At 36.3% G+C, this 21365-nt stretch overlaps 2 protein-coding genes and 1 pseudogene across 14 annotated transcripts in view; 1 reads left to right on the forward strand and 2 right to left on the reverse strand.

Annotated features, from left to right (window-relative positions):
- The window catches only part of NCOR1 (nuclear receptor corepressor 1), a 165603-nt gene that overhangs the window by 112668 nt on the left and 31570 nt on the right, over positions 1 to 21365 (reverse strand). For all 13 annotated transcript variants that reach the window (XM_033090679.1, XM_033090674.1, XM_033090678.1 and 10 more), the window contains exons 3-6: positions 20380 to 20510; positions 12764 to 12953; positions 8870 to 9052; positions 464 to 577 (exon numbers count right to left, since the gene is read on the reverse strand). In XM_033090679.1, the coding sequence (XP_032946570.1) occupies positions 464 to 577; positions 8870 to 9052; positions 12764 to 12953; positions 20380 to 20510 (618 nt within the window). The remainder of the gene's footprint in view (positions 1 to 463; positions 578 to 8869; positions 9053 to 12763; positions 12954 to 20379; positions 20511 to 21365) is intronic.
- On the forward strand, positions 4555 to 7072 carry LOC117013502 (nucleophosmin-like; annotated as a pseudogene).
- LOC117013488 (40S ribosomal protein S15a-like) lies at positions 13382 to 13798 on the reverse strand. Its single transcript, XM_033090692.1, is given in 1 exon segment — positions 13382 to 13798. A coding segment is annotated over 1 exon segment (384 nt). The 5' UTR covers positions 13766 to 13798.

A 21365-nucleotide genomic window follows, 5' to 3' on the forward strand; every position in this document is an offset into this window, starting at 1 on the left:
AAGATTCAAATCACACCCCAGCTATTAATTCTGAAGCTGAAAATGTACGTCATTTCCACATCCAATGACCAATCTCTACTAGAATGGTACCAGTATTTGGCATTAAATGTCCCTTATAAAGTGAAAAACTACAGAATGGCTGTTGTGTATTATTTGCTACAAACTTGCTTGCCAATATTTACATAATAGGAGAGAGACTCAGCTGATAAAATTATACTCATTAAATATTTATACAATATAACATTTAAATGAAACATTAAATAATTTAAGACACACCTGTCAACTTTTCTTCAATTTATAAGGAAAAACGACCAAGTTTCAGTCAAAGTTTAAGGACATTTAAAACTATAACAGAAACCCGGTTTTAATACAATTAACATTACAACAGAACACGCTGATAACTACAAGAGGCACAGTCCAGGAGTTTTAAAGACCTGTGCCATGAGAAATAACATGTGCTTACCCGATTCTCATCATAAATAATTTGGACAATACTGCGGTGTTTCTGCTCCACGGGAGGAGGGGACACAGGCTTTTCAGGCTCAGGAGGTTTAGCTGCTTCTTCTTCGAGCTGTTGCTAAGAGACCCGAAAGGAAGAGTCAGGAGGCATCTGTTGCAAGTCACCCCCACCAGTAATTAATCGCCAGAGATAACACATGCTACTGAGCAATGCTTTGCTGATTTCTATAGGGTAATCATTTACTCTACTAGGGTCTAATAGACTCAAGGGCTCTAACAAATCCAATCATTTATTTTGACTAATAACTAAACAACATAAATCATCATTAGATAAATAAATCCTTTATATAATAAGGAAAACTAAACATGTGACGGTACCCCATATACTTCTGTCATCATGACCTTGTGGGGCACTGGAAAACACTTTTATACATTATAGATACACAGTATGTGTTAATGTCTGGTGGGGGAAGAGTATGGGAGAACTGCCTTTAAATATTAATCCTTAAATCAGCATAGCACCATGCACCCTCCAACTCCCCCCCGCCCAACAAACTATATTTTGTAGTCAATAGGCACTGGCAAAATCACAATATGGACCGCTTGTGTGTGCAACTACAGAGCTGAACTCTGTATTACTCTGCCTACATTTGCACCTTAGGGTCACCTTTTACAAGTAATGTGATCTAGGGACCCTTTCTAAGTCCTCACCTCAATCTTGAGCAAGAATATAAACCACTCACATGTAAAGAAGGGATAGTAATCCTATCTATCACGTAGCTTTTTGAGGACTGAACAACTCAAAAGCACATTACAACTATAAATGTTCAGTAACTATTACCTACTATTATTACTGAAGTAAGCAGGGACTTTGTCTGCTTGGTTCACTGCTTTTTATCCCAGCACCTAAACCAGTGATACCCAATAAATGCTCAACAAAAAGCCATAAAATTAGTGTAAGTTCACTGCCTAAGATGATAACAAACACATTAGTAGGTGAAGATGTTACGTCTACTGAAAGCCTAGAATAAAAAATTATCCATACTACTAAGTAAGACTAACACTCAAGGTTCCTATTAATATAACTCAGAGCACACCCAAATGAAAGGACAAAAATCTTCTGAGAGAGAAGCTTTGAGGACCACTTCCATTTTGGAATTAAAAGTATTCTTGGGCTGGCCCGTGGCTCAGGTGGTTGGAGTGCCGTGCTCTTATTGCCGAGGTCACTGGTTCGATTCCCACATTGGGCCAGTGAGCTGCGCCCTCTACAGCTAAGATTGTGAACAATAGCTCTCCCTGGAGCTGGGCTGCCATGAGCAGCCGGAGGTTGGCATAGGCTGCCGTGAGCTACCGTGGGCTGCTGAGTGCTGCTGCGGGCTGCTGTGGGCTGCCACGGGCTACCCTGTGCCATAAGCAGCCAGTGGCCAGCGTGAGTGGCCGGGAGCCAGCGAGAGCTGCCGGGAGCTGACCAAGGACCACCACTGTCTTAGCCATGAGGCAGCACAATACACAACAACAGCTTGAACCAGACTTCGGGGGGAGGCAGTAGAAGGGGGAAAAAAGGAAAAAGTATTCTTGCAGTCTGCTACCTATGTAAGCAATTTTGGAGTTAGATCATTTTTATGGGAATAAGTTCTTCAACCATGAACTTTCTTTCCTTTACCCAGAGGGCCTTCATTTAGAATCCTTGTTAGGCAGGTATAGAGAAAAGAATAAACAAGTTTCAGGAAATCATATTTTGTTCTTAGTACCTATGTAGGGCTATACAGAATTATTGGAACAGAAAGGGTAAATAAGAAAAGAAAGAGAAGTTACAACAGACACCACAAAAATACAAAGAACTATACAGGAATATTATGAAAGGCTACATATACACCACCAAATTCAATAACCTAGAGAAAATGGACAAGTTCTTAGAAATATATAACCTTCCTAGACTGAATCACGAAGAATGGAAAATATAAATGGACCAATCAATAGTAAGGAAACTGAAAAATCATCAAAAAGTAAAAGTCCAGAACCAGATGGCTTCATTAATAAATTCTACCAAACATTCAAAGATTTAATACCTAACCTTCTCAAACTCTTCCAAAAAATTGAAGAAGAGGCAATCTTCCTAACTCATTTTATGAGACCAACATTACCCTGATACCAAAACCTGGAGAGGACAACGCATACAAAGATAATTAGAGACCAATATCTCTGATCAATATAGATGCAAAAATCCTTAACAAAGTACTAAGAAATCAAGTACAACAATATATTTAAAAGATTATACATCACAATCAAGCAGGGTTAATTCCACAGGCATAAGGATGGTTCAACATATGCAACTCGATCAGTGTGATACCATGAATGCACAACAAAATACAGGAGGAAAATTTTATGAACATATCAACAGATGCAGAAAAAGCATTTGACAAGATATAATATCCATTTATGATTAAAACACTCAATAAGGGGTGGCCAGTTAGCTCAGTTGGTTATAGCATGGTGCTGATAACAACAAGGTTGCCTGTTCAATGCCTGCATAGGCCACTGTGAGCTGCGCCCTCCTTAAAAAAAAAAAAAAAAAAAAAAAAAAAAAAAAAAACTCAATAAAATGGGTATAGAAGGAAAGTACCTCAACATAATTAAGGCCATGTGACAAACCCTCAGTTAATATATTCAATGGTGAAAAACAGGAAGCTTTTCCTCTAAAATCAGGAACAAGACAAGGATGCCCACTCTCACCACTGTTATTCAAAATAGTACTGGAAGTCCTCGCCATAGCAATCAGGCAAAAGAAATAAATAAAAGGCATCCAAGTTAGGAATGAAGAAGTAAAATAGTTACTTTGTACATATGACATTATTCTGTATATAAAAAACCCTAAAGACTCCACCAAACAACTATTAGAAGCAATAAACAAATACAGCAAAGTTGCAGGATACAAAAATCAATGTACAAAAACCCATGACATTCCTATATACTAACAATGAAATAGCAGAAAAAGAAATGAAGAAAATAATTTCATTTGCAATTGCAACAAAAAGAAAAAAATACCTAGGAATAAAGTTAACAAAGGATGTGACGGACCTATACACTGAAAACTATAAGGTACTATTGAAAGAAATTGAAGAAGACAAAGAAATGGAAAGATATTCCATGTTCATGGATATTTATGGATTGGAAAATCAACATAGGTAAAATGGCTATCTTACCTAAAGTAATATAAAGATTTAATGCAATCCAAATCAAAATACCAATGGCATTTTTCAAAGAAATAGAACAAAAAACCATCAAATTTGTATGGAATGACAAAAAAACCATGAGTAGCTAAAGCAGAAAAAAAGAACAAAGCTGGAGGTATCACACTCTCGGACTTCAAATTATACTACAAAGCTACAATTATCAAAACAGTATGGTACTAGCAGAAAAACAGACACACAGACCAGTGGAACAAAACTGAGAACCCAGAAATAAACCCACATGTATATGGGCAACTAACTTTTAACAAAGGAGTCAAAAACATAAAATGGAGAAAAGAAATCCTCTTCAAAAAATGGCACTAGGAAAATTGGAAAGCCACATGCAAAAGAATAAAACTAGACTGCTATTTGACACTATACACAAAAATTAACTTAAAATGAATTAAAGTCCTAACTATAAGATCTGAAACAATGAAATACATAGAAGACAACATAGATACTAAAAATATAGATCTTGATCTCAGAGAGGATTTTATGACCTTGACCCCAAAGGCAAGGGAAGTAAAAGCAAAAGATAAACGAATGGCACCATGTCAAACTAAAAAGCTACAGCGCAAAAAAATCCATCAACAAAACAAAAATGCAACCAACCAAATGGGAGAAGATATTTACAAACGATACTTTTCACAAGGGGCTAATATCCAAATATATAAAGAACTCATACAACTCAACAACAACAAATAAAAACAATCCTATTAAATAATGGTTAGAGGACCTGAACAGACATTTTCCCCAAGACGACATGCAAATGACCAACAGATACATGAAAAGATGCTCAACTTCACTAGCTATAAGTGAAATGCAAATCAAAACCACAATGAGGTATGACCTCACACTTGTTAGAATGGCAATTATCAGTAAGACAAGAAGTAAATGTTGGGGGATATGGAGAAAAAGAAACCCTCATATACTACTAATAGGAATGTAAACTGGTACACTGAACGACAGTATGGAGGTTCCTCCAAAAAGTTAAGAGTACAGCTAGCTACCATATGACCCAGCAATACTTCTGGCTACCCAAAAAACTTGAAAACCCTTATTTGTAAAGATCTATGTACCCCAGTTCACTGTAGCACACTATACACGGTAGCCAAGACATAGAAACAACCTAAATGTCCTTCGATGGATGACTGTATAAAGAAGGTGTGGTACATATATACAATGGAATACTATGCAGTATAAGAAAGGATGAAATACTGCCGTTTGTGACAACATGGATGGATCTTGGGAATATCATGCTCAGCAAAATAAGTCAGATGGAAAAGGACGAAAATCATATGATTGCACTCATATGTGGGATATAAAACAGAAAGCAACAAACAAAACAAACGCATAGACACAGAGAACAGAAGGGAAGCAGGGTGGTAGGGAGGATGAGGAGGATAAAGGAGGTCAAATGTATGGTGACGGAGGGAGACTAGACTTTGGGTGGAGTGCACAATGCAATATACAAAGGGTGTTTTATAGAATTGTACACTTGGAAGTTATATAACGTTATTAACCAATATCACCCTCAATAAATTTAATAAAAAGAAAAAAATATGAAAAGCTAAATATACAACTTTTAAAAAGACAATAAACTATTTTAATGACTGCAGGGTAGTCTCATATAAAATCTAAAGAAATTCTGTCCACCAAAAAACACTATTAGGCTCAAAGACCTAAATGTAAGTGCTAAAACTATAAAACTCGTAAAAGAAAACATAGGTACAGGCGATGGTTCAAGAAAGCAACACAAGATGGACACACTAAATCTACAGCTACACATGGAACAATTTCCCCTGAAAAATGTCTAGAAAACTAAGTGAGCAACTCCTTTGCAACAGGCAAATGAGGAAAATGCCACATCAAAGTGGGCCACAGAATGAAGAATGGAGGTGTGGAGTGCTGATGGATGGAGTGAGAAGGCCACGTGGTGCTAAAAGAGAGCAGGTTATCGGGTGCTTTGTTGGAAAGACTGAGAAGCACGAGAGCCAAGAAGCTGATCACAGAGAAAACTAATGGGTCAAACACCTGGAGACATTAAGCAGGGAAAACGGGGGCAAAATAAGGACAAACAGGTGTAAACAGAAGATAATTTTAGACATCAAAATTTTAATGATACCTGGAAAATAAAGCTTGTGCCTACCAAAAAGGGAAAACACAGGTATAAATCTTTGTAACCTTGGATTATGCAATGGATTCTTAGATAGGACACAAAAAGCACAAGTAATACAAGATAAATTCGACTTCATCACAATTAAAAACTTTTGGCCATGGTGTGACTCTGTCATGCACAGCTATTCTCTGCAACAGTGGTCGTTTGTCTCCATCCTCCTCTCCCACCTAAGTACAAGCCACCACCCCAAGCTATTCTCAAAATACATTCAATTCACAAATGGTTTCTGTCCATTTCTGATTTTTCCAGGCAGTTTCTGCTGTTTTCCATGCACTGGGATCACACAGTTTTATCTATTGAGGTTTAACATTTTTTAACATCAAATAGGGCCTGCCCTGTTCAGTATGCTCTACTTTTGGAATTTTATTCTATTGTTTAAACTTTTTTTTTTTTTGACTCAAGACAAGTTTCTGCCCACGCAAAAAAAAAAAAAAAAAAAATGTGAGAGCCATCTATATATAGAAGATTCAGTGGACATGGACATGAGCCCACTGAAGTCCCAGAACTATCTTTTCAGTTGCAAACTAAAGGCAGACAAAGATTATCACTTTAAAGCAGATAATGATGAAAATGAGCACCAGTTATCTTTAAGAATGGCCAGTTTAGGGGCTGGTGAATTTAAAGGATGAATTTAACACTGCTGAAGGAGATGCAATGAATTATGAAGGCAGTCCAGTTAAAATAGCACTGGCAACTTTGAAACCATCTGTACAGCCAATGGCTGTTTCCCTTAGCAGCTCTAAAATACCAGCACCACCTGTGGTCTAAATGTGGTTTAGGACCTGCACGTATTAGTGGACCCACTTAGTGGCTGTGGAGGAAGATGCAGTCAGAAGATGAAGAAGAGGAGAAAGAGGAGCTCCCAAGTATATCTGGAAAGTGATCTACCCCTAGAAGTGGTAGCAAGGTTCCACAGAAAAAACTAAAACTTGATGAAGATAATGATGAAGATGACAGGAAGAAGGAAGCTGAGGAAAAGCTCCAGTAAAGAAATCTCTATAACTCTAGCCAAAAGATCACAAAAATCAAACCACAATGGAAAAGACTCTAAACCATCAACACCAAAATCAAAAAGTCATGAATCCTTCAAAAAAAGGGGAAAAACTCCTAAAACACCAAAAAGATCTAGTCCTTTGAAGACATTATTGAAGCAAAAATGCAGCCAAGTCTAGAAAAAGCACATGGAACACTCCTGGTAAATTAAGCCCAAAGATGGGGAGATAGAAAAAGGAGACAAGTACAGCCCATTCTAAGTATCATCAACAATCCACACTGGAGCGGAGGGGTAGCTCAGTTGATTAGAGCGCAAGCTCTGGGCAACAGGGCTGCCAGGTCGATTCCCACATAGGCCAGTGAGCTGTGCCTCCCGCAACTAGAATGAAGTCAATGAGCTGCAGCTGAGCTCCCGGGTGGCAAGATGCCTCAGTTGGTTGGAGTGCCTGCTCTCAACCACAAGGTTGCCCGTTCAACTCCAACTCCTGCAAGGGATGGTGGGCTACATCCCCTGCAACTAACAACCGCTACTGGACCTGAAGCTGAGCTGCGCCCTCCACAAATAAGATTAAAAGGACAACAACTTGACTTGGATGGAGCTGATGAGTCCTGGGAAAAACACACTACTGTTCTCCAATAAAAAAAAGTCCTGGAAATACACACTGTGCCCCAATAAAGTCTGTTCCCCTTCCCCAATAAAATCTTTAAAAAAAAAAAAATCCACACCAAAATCTTCTATTTAAATTTCAATCCCCTTTCCTGATCGCCATCCATTCAAATCCCCTTCCAGACTGGAAGCAATCTCACTCTTACACACACTCTTACACACAATCTCACTTTTAGCAGCATTACTCATAACAGCTAAAAATTGAACACAATCCAAATGTCCATCAACTAATGAACGAATAAACGAAACATAGTATATGCATGCAACAAAACTGTATTCAGCCATAAAAAGGAATGAAGTACTGATACAAGATACAGCACAGGTGAATATTTAGCATGAAAACATGCTAAAAGGAATGAAACCAGAGACAAAAGGACACATATTATATGATTCTATTTATCTGACATGTCCAAAATAGGCAAATCCATATAGACAGAAAAGAGATTAGTGGTTACCAGGGGCTGGCGGGAGGGGGAAATAAGAGTACTTTCTGATAGATATGTGGTTTCTTTTCAAAGTGATTAAAATGTTCTGGAATTATATAGTGGTGATAGTTGTACAACTTTATAAATACAACAAAAGCCACTGAATTGTACACTTTAAATGGGTGAATATTACAGTAGGTAAATTTTTTTATCTCAACTGAAAAGAAAATTCCCCCCCCCTGCAAAATAAGTAAAATGGCAAGCCACAAAATGGAGATATCAGCTATACATATAAGTGACAAGACTTTAGGAAATACTTAAAATAAGAAATGACCCAAAAAAATAGATCCACATAAGGAACACAAGTGAAAATAAGCTCTGTCTCATTCCTAATCAGGGAAATGTAAATTAAACCACAGTGAGAACTATTTCACATCCAACTGAAAAAAATTATCAAATGAAGACAAAGCTATGCACAAACCGGAACTCATACATGCTGCCAGTGGGAATATAAAATGCTACTGCCATTTTGGCAAACCTGGTACCATCTAGTATACTCAAAGATATGCATCCTCTCTGGCCAACCAATGCTATTACTGAGCACATGCCCTAGAAAATCTGTTTAAATGTGAACCAAAAAATATAGCACCATTGTACGGAATACCAACAAACTAGAAATAACCCACCTAATAACATCAAAAACAGAACGGACAAACAAGTTTTGCTCTCTATTATCATACAATCAGATAATACAACAGGGGAAACTAATGGATGAAACTAAGGAAACTAAAAGCAAGTCACAGAATATACAAGGCATGATTCCCTTCATATAAAGATGAAAAATTCAACATTATCTTCTTTAGGGAAATAAACATACAGTCTTAGAATATATTAAGCAGTAAAATCAAACACTTACTTGTTTCTTTTTCAGCTTAAGGATCTGCTGTTCTACTTTTGCAATTTCTCGGTCTACACGATCCATACTCTGTATTAACTCTTCCTTTGAAAGTTTTGAAGGTGAAGCATTTTGATCATCTCCACACGGTTGCCCAGGGATTGGAGAAGATGGGGCTTCATGTTTGCCTCCAAATGCTGGATCCTTTGGAGAAGAAAATCAAGAACAATTTATTCCTCAGTAATAGACAATGTTAGTGTCAAGAGTTTCTTCACTGAAAAAGTCAATTTTAAAACATACGTAGCAGAACCATAGGTGCTATTTCTCTATATGGCAGTCCTATAATAGTAATTTTCGTGCACATACACAACCCCCACTTATGTTTATACCACTTTTATAATTTAGACATATCATTCACTATTTTGAAGATCCTAAAAGCTATGAAGAATGAGGTGACAAGGTGGCTGACCAGCCTTTATTATAACAATACTGACTGAGACTACAGAGAATTTCTGGGGAAATAATAATGCAATCATGACAAAGGAAGATACCAATTTCTCAGACATTTCTTTGCAATGGTTCTTCAAAAGGTCTGAATATGTAGGCTGAAAACTAGTATAAACTCCAGGTAAAGTCTGTGTGCCCACCTGACTTAACAACAATGATATGGCCAAGAGTTCCTATCAAAACGTTTTCAGTCTTTCTCAGGGCCAATGCTGATGTACAGAAGTCAGAGAAATGACCTAGGAACTTTTTTGTTGCTGCCATCACCTAGATCTACCGTCATAAAAGGCAACTAAACCTACCTACACTACAGTGCACGTAACATGGTAACAACACTTCATCCTATAAATATATCATCCCATTCCACCTTAAAATCAGCAGAAAACTGTAGCAAAACAAAAGCCCCTCACCCAAAGTCTACACACACACACACACAAACACACACACACACACTCCTTATTAATTTCCAGTCTAAAGTGAACACATAAGCAATACTGTAAAGCAGATAAATTTTAGATTAAGGTACTAGTTTTCTTTAGAATATAAAAAGCCTAGAATAAGCATAGTTGATAGGACTATAATTGTTCTAATTTTTAGAAGGACTCCATTGGTGATTTAAGATGGACTGCACTGAATCTGTATATTGCTACAGGTAATAAGGACATTTTAACAATAGTAATCCTTCCAATCCATGAGCAAGGTACATCCTTCCACTTATTTGTATATTCTTCAATTTCATTCCTCAATGTCTTACAGTTTTCAGAGTAGAGGTCATTCATCTCTTTGGTTTTATTCCTAGATATTTTATGCTTTCTGATGTAATTGTAAATGGGACTGTTTTCTTAATTTCTGCTTCTGATTGTTTGTTATTGATGTATAGAAATGCAACAGATTTCTGTATATTGATTCTGTATTCTGAAACTTTACTAAAGTCACTTATTAGTTCTAACAGTGTTTTGGTGGCGTCTTTAGGGTTTTTCTATACATAGTATCATGTCATCTGCAAATAATGAGAATTTTACTTCTTCCTTCCCAATTTCTTTTCTTGCTTCTTCCTTTCCAAATTCTTTTTCTTCCAAATTCTTTACTTCTTCCTTTCCAAATTCTTTTTCTTGTCTGATTGCTGGGGCTAGGACTTCCAATACTACGCTGAACAGAAGTTGTGATAGTAGGTATCCTTGTCTTATTCCTGATCTTAGCGGAAAAGCTTTCAGCTCTTCACCACTGCATATATTAGCTGTGGGTTTCTCATACCTAACCTTTATTATGATGTGTTCCTTCTATACCCACTTTGTTGGGAGTTTTTGTCATAAAAGGATAATGAATTTTGTCAAATGCTTTTCCTACATCTAGCACGATGAGCATATGGTTTTTATCCTTCATTTTGTTAATGTGATGTATCACATTGATTGATTTATGGATGCTGAATCATCCTTGCATTCCTATGAATGACCTTTTAATATCCCTTTCTGCTAAAAATTTCTATAGCTATATTTTACATTTGTGGTAATTTATTCAGTCATGGAAGAAGACCTTTATTCAATACATTTTTTCTTTCTTTTTTTAATGCTGCAAAACACTTCTTTTAAACACACACAGACTATCTAATACAGATATTTCATATGGTGAGGCAGGTCTCAAAACTCCCAGAATCTTAGCTCATTTCATTTCTGGCTTAACACAAAGAGCTTTTCCCTATCAAACTTATTATTTTCAAATTTTCAAACTGACATAGAAGTTGAAAGTTGAGTTTAATAGATACTCATTTATCCTTCATCTAAATTCAATAGTTGTTAACATTTTACTACATTTGTTTTCTCTCCAAATATACATACACACCTATTTTTTTCCTTTGGTTGAACTATCTGAAAATAAATTGCAGACATACTATGTTTTTGTGGGTTTTTTTTTTTTTTTTTAAAGATTTTATTGGGGAAGGGGAACAGGACTTTATTGGGGAACAGTGTGTACTTCCAGGACTTTTTTTCCAAGTCAAGTGGTTGTCCTTTCAATCTTAGTTGTGGAGGGTGCCGTTCAGCTTCAAGTTGTTGTCCTTTCAATTTTAGTTGTGGAGGGCGCAGCTCAGCTCCAGGTCCAGTTGCCGTTTTCTAGTTGCAGGGGGGACAGCCCACCATCCCCTGTGGGAGTCGAACCGGCAACCTTGTGGTTGAGAGCCCGCGCTCCAACCAACTGAGCCATCCGGGAGGCAGCTCAGCTCAAGGTGCTGTGTTCAATCTTAGTTGCAGGGGGCGCTGCCCACCATCCCTTGCGGGACTCGAGGAATTGAACTGGCAACCTTGTGGTTGAGAGCCCACTGGCCCATGTAGGAATCGAACCGGCAGCCTTCGGAGTTAGGAGCATGGAGCTCTAACCGCCTGAGCCACCGGGCCGGCCCCCTCACTATGTTTTAAATCACTTTTCACTGCATAAGAACTCAAAGAAAATGTGTGGGTACTTCTTTATCTGATATCAGGATACAAAGGGTCATTATTCATAAAGGTAAATAAACTATGGGAAAGAGATATACCAAAAAGAGAGGAGGGTAAGAGATATTAACATATGATAACAAAGGGGTTAACACTTTACTGTTAAAGAATTCTAAAGAATTAGTTAATTCTCTCTAAAAGGAATATTTATTCAGTACCTAGTAAGTACCAGGTACTTCCTAATCTGCAGATTTAAGGATTAGCAAAATGGACAGTTAAAAAAGATGAACTTAGCAACAAAATAAGAGTATAAACCACAAACATGTGTTTCATTAAAGAAAGGCTAATAATAAACACAAGAGAAAAAGAGATCTGATCTTAATAGAACCTTCTCATAAATTTACAATACACACAATTTGAAATGTCACGAAATATAGCTACATATTAAAATTAGTTATCTCCAAGATACAGAATTTTAGGTAACGTTTTTCCTTTGCATTTACAATTTTCTAAAGAACATTTTTTTTACATAAATAAAAAAGTTTTTCCTTTATAAAAATTATAAGCACAGCTAAACCTTACCTAAAATGTTTTTGCCCATGTAACAAGTTAACAATTTGCAACTAAATTTCAGAAGATTTAAAATTTAATTTAAATTTAATAAAACTGTGGTAGCCTAGAGTACCTCTCACCACATTTTATAACCCAGCAAGCCTGTACAAATGCTTGAGAATTATTCGATAGCAATTTTATTTACAACAGTCCTCAGCTTGTTTCATTTACCAACAAGACAAACGTACTGACTTTAAAAGTTTAGCACAGTAAGTCTGTAGTTTTTAGTTCTGTTTAACAAAATTTTTACTTTCCCATAGCACTAACCTTTAGAGACCGGCGTTAAGTGGACTTTTTTAGACGCAGTGCCTGAATATGGCTATATAAACATTAGAGACCAACAACTCCACAGGGTAAGAGAATAAATATTTACCTTCTTAGCATCTGCAGATCTCAACCCTTCTGGCAGTGTGTGTACTAAAGGTAAGACCGCAGCACTGACACGCTGGAAATGGGAATCAGAAACCTGCTCCAGGCGTGGTCGCTTGGATTCCAGTGAATCATGATCCACTGGGGATGGGCCTGGGTGAAACTGTTCATATCCAGTTCTTCTTTCTTGAGGCCTAAAACATACAAAGAAAATAAACACTTGAAATTATTTAAATGATGTACAACTTCCTGCTAATATCCCTGGTTGGACTTTGAAATAAATTTAAAAGTTACGCTTACTTTCAGAGATAATTCCTTCCCCGCTCCCTGCATCCCAGAAGAATATATACCTCACTATAAAGTACTATTAAACTTCAAATTCTAATGGAAAAAGTGTTATCAGAGGCAGTGGGAATGCTGGTGGTAAAGAAGTGAAAGACGTAACAAGATTTCAATTGGCAGAAAGTTTCAAGTTGCTGAAGAATATCTGTAAAATATTATCTTCAAACCTACGACATAATAATTGAATTCAGTATAACCTAGATGAGAAGAACACCATTTCTTTATTTCCTTTTTTATTTGGTCCATTGAGACATCTTATCTGCATGTATGTATTACATCCCTAGAAAAAGAATCCCAGGATTTTCCTTCCTGTGTGTTTTCGTCTTGCTTCTTCATGATCCATGACGTCTGCTAAGCTTGTCAGTACAATGAAACCAAACTGGCAGGACAGGAGCAGTCACTTTTCTAGATCTTTGAGTTACACATCAAATCTGGGGCTGATCACTCCACATTTGTTTAACCTGCCCATGAGGTTCACAACAATTTTCCCAGCTCTGTGATCATCAAGGATTTCAAATTCGCCAATGTAACCATACTTAATCATCACAGTTAGAAACCAGACAATGACTTTGGAGCACAGCCTGATAAGAACCTGGCGTTTGCCTCTCTTCTTGGCATTGTTGATGCTCTTGAGAGCATCGGCCAGGACATTCATATGTACCATTATGGCCACAGGGAAAGATGGAGGAAAGAGTAAGAACACCATTTTTAACCAATGATAAAAACAAGCAGAAAAAAAAAAATCTAGCAATTGCTACATAAAAAGATAAATGACTTGAGTTGTGAAGTATTATGAAGATTTAAAGGTAAGTTTCTTGAGTGGAAATGCAACATTGTTTTGAAGATAATTTTGACCCCCAACACATGTATTCTGTCTAGTTTTCCCAAGTATTTTGAAATCTCTTGAAAGTCAGGAATCTTTGATTTCATATGTCGTACCAAGAACTACATATGGGTATTTGATTTGTTCATTTGATTTTTCATATTCAGAGAAGCTACATTTTACTTTATGGCCAAATGTTAAACAAATTTCTCAAAAACAACATTTCACTGAAATGATAATCACTGGGTTTCATTTGTAGTATAGATGATGAAATAAACCCTGAGGTCTATAAAATTATTATACTTCAAAAATATGAAATATCATTCAAGACATAAAAATCCCATTATCTTCTTAAAATTCACAATGATATCATGAAAAATAGAAGAGTAGGAAATTTAAGGAACAAGACAAGATTGCCAGCTTTTGCCACTTGTAGTCAATACAGTATTGGGAGTTCTTGTCAGAGCACTAGGCAAGAAAAAGCAATAAAAGGCACCCAAATTGGAAAGGAAAAAGTATTTCTATTCGCAGATAATATAATCTCATATTTCTCTAGAAGAGGGTAAATGGGGTCTAATATATGGTGATGGAAAGAGAACTGACCCTGGGTAGTGAGCACACAATGTGAGATATAGATAATGTATTACAGAATTGTACACCTGAAATCTATGTAACTTTACTAACAATTGTCACCCCAATAAACTTTAATTTAAAGAAAAAGAATTTTAGATGTCAACTTAAAAATATAAAAGGCAGAATATAGCTTTCCAAAATTCTTTTAAAGAATATGCAAGTAACAAGTTTGAAGACCACTATTTTAATCATTTTCCTTTCTTTCTCTCTCCAGAGGCTTCTATCTCTCAAAGTTTCTTTAGATGTTAGAAATCTTCCAGGTTCACCTTTAAACTATTGCTCTTCTCAATTTCCACATTTACTGGATCACATATACCAGTCTGTATCTTAAACCCATACCTTCCTCAAGTATGCTTAGACACATCTCCACCCAGATGTTTCATGAACCCCAAACTTGATTCAGACCAACCTCAAGGTGTCTTACACTGCTGCTATCACAGTTGACAGACAAACCCAACAAGCTAGAAACCAAGTTAGAAATCCAGGTCTCCTCCCTCACCTTTGCCAGCTGCCAGGTCTTGGCAGCCTTACCTGTTAATTTACTCAACTCTGTCTCCTCTCCCTCACAACTATATCGCCCTAGCTTATGCCCATATTCTCTCTTTCTCTTACAGGTCTCTTACGTGTTCTCTACTGCTTCTAGTCTATCTACCTCAGATTCATTCTCTACAAAGCAAGCCAGAGGTAATCTATCAAAAACAAGAATCCAGCATTAGGTTAAAGGCCAAGCCCCTCAACACAGCACTTAGAACCAGGGCCACTGCTGACCTGCACAGAGATTTTGTGTGAAAATTCTATAAGCACATGCAACCTTCTAGTGCACATGGCTTGACTAACTGCCTGAGCTGGATTTCAGCCTCAATTGTCCCCTCAAATGGGCACCGCTGTTCAGGACACAACCGACAAAAATTAACTTACAAAAGCTAACTTCCAAGTGTTATATTAGGTTGGTGCAAAAGTAATTGCGGTTTAAAAGGTTAAAAATAACTGCAAAAACCGCAATACTTTTGCACCAACCTAATACCTCACCTCCAGCAACTGTGCCTGTGAAATTTACCAAAGCCAGACGGTACAGTATCCACAGTGCTAGAAGACCTAAGGCAGCCAGGGCAAGGGCAATCAAGAAAAACACTAAGTATGGATAGCTCTTGTTCCATCAAAAAAAAAATCAAACTATTGCCCAGGTCAGTTTACCAATCCTTTTTAGAAGAACAAAACCACTCACACATAAATCAGTAAATAATATAACATTTCAAAAAATTTAAACGAACTATGAAAATCTTTGTGAAAACAAATACAACTATATATTGGGAGTCCTGGTGAAGCTAAGCATGAAATTTGCATTCTAAATGAACATTTGCCTTTTGAAAACTAACACCAGTAGAACGAGACAGCCACTTTGAAGACAGTCTGGTAGTTTCTCAAATGGTAAATAAACAGAGACCTACCACATGATCCACCAATTCTACGTAGGTATATTACCAACGGAAAGGAAAACACCTGGCCACACAAGAATTTGTGCATAAATGTTCATAGTACTATTCATAATAGTCAAAAAATGAAAACAATTCAAATATCTATCAATTGATAAGTGGATAAATAAAATATGGTATATGAAACAAAAAACTAACACCAGATTTGCATAATAAAAACTCTGTGGACTTTCAAAAGTTCCTACATTTTACTGACTTTCATCTCTTAATACCATCTTTAAATATCTTTTTTTTTTAATTAATTGGAGAGTATTGGGGAACAGTGTGTTTCTCCAGGGCCCATCAGCTCCAAGTTGTTGTCTTTCAATCTAAGTCGTTCCAAGTCGTTGTGGAGGATGCAGCTCAGCTCCAAGTCCAGTTGCCATTTTCAATCTTAGTTGCAGGGGGTGCAGCCCGCCATCCATCCCATGAGGGAGTTGAACTGACTACCTTGTTGTTGCGAGCTCGTGCTCTAACCAACTGAGCCATCCGGCCGCCCCTCCAGCAGCTCAGCGGCAGCTTGTTGTCTTCAATCTTGTTGTGGAGGGTGCAGCTCACTGGCCCATGTGGGAATTAAACCGGCAACCCTGTTGTTCAGAGCTTGCACTCTAATCAACTGAGCCATCCAGACTACCCTAAATATCTTTAAAACAAATTATCAAATGGATTTTTTTACTGTAATATACCTCTACTTTTAATTTGAAAGAAAATCAAATTTTAAGTTTAAAAAAAAAATAACCCTCAGTTAGGTGGAATATGTCATAAACGCCATAGCTATTCCAAATACTGGTCCATCCAGATGACCAAGAATTACATCAATCGATTGTATTGACTCCCAGCTAAGGAAGACTATTATCTGAAACAAAACTGATTTAAATTCTAATTCACTTAAATTTAAAAATTTACAAATATAATTTGGTTTCTTATTCTGTTGCTCAAGGAAAAACCAATTACCTGAATTTCAGTGAATCTTTTATAATATCTTAAACTACCTCAACTGTTCTGCATCTTTTTATCTACATATCCAAACTCTCTTTATGTGGACTAATTTTTCCAGTGAAGTCTAGAAAACATGATGGATGATATTCACAGAGAAATGACTCTGACTTTTTATGAGTATTTTGCTTATAAAATGATTTACATTTGCTAACAAAAAAAATTTCAGGAATGCAGAACAGAACTAAGCAGAAAATTACCCCACATCTCATCACATAGAAACAATGTTACAATTAGGTGTATATCATTCCCAGAAATCACTTTATTTTTATATACGGATGGACAGATGTACAAGCAAAAATAAAACAAAAGAATCACATATAGTACGTTTTAAATAAAGAATACTTGGTTTGTTTTAATATAGATAAGAGAAAAAAAATGAAATAAAACTTAAAATGGAAGGAATTGCTATATTCCAGGAAATGCTCCTTTACTACAAGAAATTACTTCTTAAAAAATTCTTGGTAAAGGGTAAGGAAAAAAATTATTAAAAGCATTAAGAAGGTAGAATTTTATTTAACATTTACATTTTAGAAGTATCAAATCACTCCAGCCACATTTTTCAAATGCATACTTTTAAGCATTCTCCCAATACCCACTGAAACTCTAGGTGGGTTAATATTATTTTTATTTTGTCAAGATTTACTACTGACATTCTGTTATGGAACCATAATTCATCTAGGTATCTCATCTGGACTTTCTACTTAAATGGGTTTATGGCTTACTATATATAGTCCTTCTTTTACAATGGCTTCCATTCTTTTGGCTGGTGATAATCTACGAATTCTTTAAGAAGCTTTAAATGTTCAGTGCTTTCATATCTAAGAATGTCTGCCTGTTGCTTTTATTCTTACACATGTCTGGTACAATATTCTTAGATCTCAGAACTTTGTAGCTATTGCTCCGATCTTCTGCCACTGAAGAAGTTTGAGGCAAGACTCTTTTCTCCCCATCAAGAATTTGTTTTGCTTCCTGAATTCCTGGGTTCTTTATTTATCCCTGAATTTTAATAACTTAACCAGGATCTGTGTTGATATTGATCATTCTGTGTAAATTTTTCCTGGAGAGAGGTTATGTCCTATCAATCTATACAGTTCTTCCTTCACTTTACAAGGAAAAAAAGGGTTCTTTTTATTGTGAATATTATTTTCTTTTCTTTATCAGGTTCTGTACCTCAGAAACACATGTTGTCGTGGTATGTTGGATGATTTTAATTCATCCTCCATATTGATTAACTCCATTCTAATTGCTTTAATCTTTGTCTTTTTCTTCTGCATTCACTCTGATTATCTCAAGACTTTCTTCCATGACAAAGATCTGACTTTTAGCAACACCTATTTTATTCCTTGTTTCTTCTCATTTTATATACTGAATTTATAATGATGGGCTTGGGGGCACTAAAATGTCCAATCTTTCATTTTATCTCATTTGTCTTATTTTGTTTTTTTGAATACTTTATTACTAAGTTTAAGCTTTTCCATAGCATTCTTGGAGCATGTTCTTTGCTTTTTGTCTTCTTACACATGGGGGTCTTTGTTTTTGGCATACTGTACTGCTTTCTGCAATTTTCTTTTCCAGGAATATGTTCGCCCTGTTCATGGTATCCTTAACCTCCTGCTCAGGTACACCATGGGGCAGCCCCACCCAGACTTGCTCTTTGGTGTGGAATAGTATGCGTGGGTTTCCCTTGCGCATCCCCACTTTGCCTGGCATATGTTTGTCTACAGATGGAGGACTGAGTATGGCTTTCTATATACTTTTCTGTATACTTTTCTACAGCCTGAAGGAACAGGGAAATGGGGCAAAGTAGGGGAAAACTTGGTTGAGGCTGTCACAACCTTTGTTAAGAATTCTGCCCACTCTACCAGCCAGACATGTAAACCAGTCCTGAAGAGTTCTGGCTCACTGCTTTGGAAAACAATACACCGTGACAGCCCTTCGTGCAGGATGGCGTAATGGGATTTTCAAAAAAAACCACTCACTACAACCTTAACTACCCCTACTTACATATTCTCAAATTAGAGAGTATTCATGGGAAATCCTACAGTTTTACTGACCCTCTTTCTTCCTTCAATACTGCTTTTTTGAGAGTAGAAGTAGGAACTACAAAGCAAAATGTACACGATTCTTCTAATTTCTTCCTTGAATGCCACTTTTCCACGTTTATGGCAATGGCTGTATGCCTTTCCCTTCTTTATAAAGGGTGCATTTTTAACTCTTTTTTAAAAATTACTTTTGTATTATTTGCTAAATATTAAGAGGAAAGTGATCTGAATTCCCTCCAAAACTTTCACCAAGAAATTTATTTTTAAATAATTGTAAACATGACCAAAAATTTCAAAACTTTTATCACCTTAAAACCTAAAAAGTAAACATATTTTTAAAACAGGAAATCAAGTTCTTTATAAAATTGCTAGAACCAGAAAGTCAGTTTAATAAAATCAGTTATTATATTTCAAAATTCTTTACATCTAAGATTAAGAATGGAGTCAAAGATAGCAGAGATGGTAAGGACACTAGGGAAAACGAGTGCCTATCACGTAAAGGGGCCAATACCATCTGATCAAATAATCAAATACTTACTATCCTTTGAGGACAATACCATTATCCTCATTTTTATAGGTGAGAAAACTAAGATTTGAAGAGTCTAAGTCAGTGACTTGCAATCCTGGCTGCAAATGAGAATGACCTGGTAAACTTTAGACAAAAATGAATGCCTGGGTCCAATCCCAGAGACTTAATTACAGCTGACCCTTGGAAAAATGCAGGGGTTAGAAGTACCGAACACCAGCATGTAGAAAATCTACATGTAACTTATCTCGGCCCTCCACATACACGAATTCCAAACATCCAATTGATCCTTGAACAACCAGGATTTGAATTGTACAGGTCAACTGAACTGCAGTCAATTGAATAGAGAGGGTTAAATGAACTGTGAGTGTCAAATTTTAAAAATCCACATATAAGTGGATGAGCACAGTTCAAATCCATGTTGTTCCAGGGTCAGCTCTAGTCTGAAATGAAAAGCTTCCAGGTGGTTCTAATACGCAGCCTAAATTGAGAACACCAGTTTATGCAATGTGACCAAGGCCACACAGCTCACCAGGATTCAAACTTAGGTCTACCTAACTTCCCAATACATAGCATTAACTGAACTCTGGAAACAAGTTTTAAGTTTGTTAGCTATTAAAACTACTCCAGAAGATAAACTGACATAAACACGCTCAAAATACAAACTATAAATGACCAGTCATGGATTGGTTAATAAAATTATAAAATAAAACAATTAAATTAAAAATAATAAATGACACACTTGTAAAGTTCAATCCTAGATAGAAACATAAACCCCATTACCTGTCAGAACCTGGGTGAAATTCTGAAAGCAAGGAAGGTCGTCTGCGAAGCTGTTGCTGCTGTTGCTGCAAGAGCTGTGATGCCTGACTGACTTCAAGATGAGAAGAACGATAATCAGGAACTGCAAATTCCTAGTATTAAAATAATCATAAAATTAATTATTAACTAAAAAGTGAAAAGCGTCATAAAATCAAACCAATTATAAATGCACGAATGCAGTTATGGGCCACTGAGCATGGAAAGAAACAGCAATAGTTATTTTAATCCTCTACTGATCTAATTCTTCCTTATAAACCTAAAACAACCAACATTTTAACTATGTATCATTCAAAAGAATTCAAATGAAATTTTGTGTTCAATTTTAACTCATTCTCCCAAAAACATATTATAATAATTTCTATAGTATTCACATAGTGAGATCTCAAACTCACGTATTCAATATGAGATCCTAAAAAGCATTCCAATCTTAAATTCAAAATCAGTAAGCTGGAAGGGTCACATAAGCCATCTACATAAATCCATGTATATTTACAAATGAAGAAATAGAAGTCCAGAGAATCAACCTGCCCGTTAAGAGTAATAGTTTTTCCATCATTCTAGGTGGGTGTTTTATGTTTGTTTTCCTACTTTTCTTTTGTGACTCTCTGTTGAAAATGCAAAAGCTTCTTTTCAAAAGAAATCTATTAATGCTAACCATCATAAACAGTTAAACACAGAATTACCTAATAACCCAGAAATTCCACTCTTAGGTATATACACAAGGTATTTAAAAGCATTATGTCTACACACAAAAAGATTTTGCACACAAATTTTCAAAGCAACATTATTCACAATAGCCAAAAAAGAGAAAGAATTCAAGTGTCCATCAACTCATGCATAAACAAACAAAACGTGGTATACAAGTATCCCCCACTTTTCGATTTCTAACCAAAAAGAAATCCGAAGAGGATTTTCACTTTTACGAAAAAAGACAAAAAGTGAAACTA

Source organism: Rhinolophus ferrumequinum, chromosome 21 (genome assembly GCF_004115265.2).
Source record: "Rhinolophus ferrumequinum isolate MPI-CBG mRhiFer1 chromosome 21, mRhiFer1_v1.p, whole genome shotgun sequence".
In the NCBI taxonomy this organism is placed as follows: Eukaryota; Metazoa; Chordata; class Mammalia; order Chiroptera; family Rhinolophidae; genus Rhinolophus; species Rhinolophus ferrumequinum.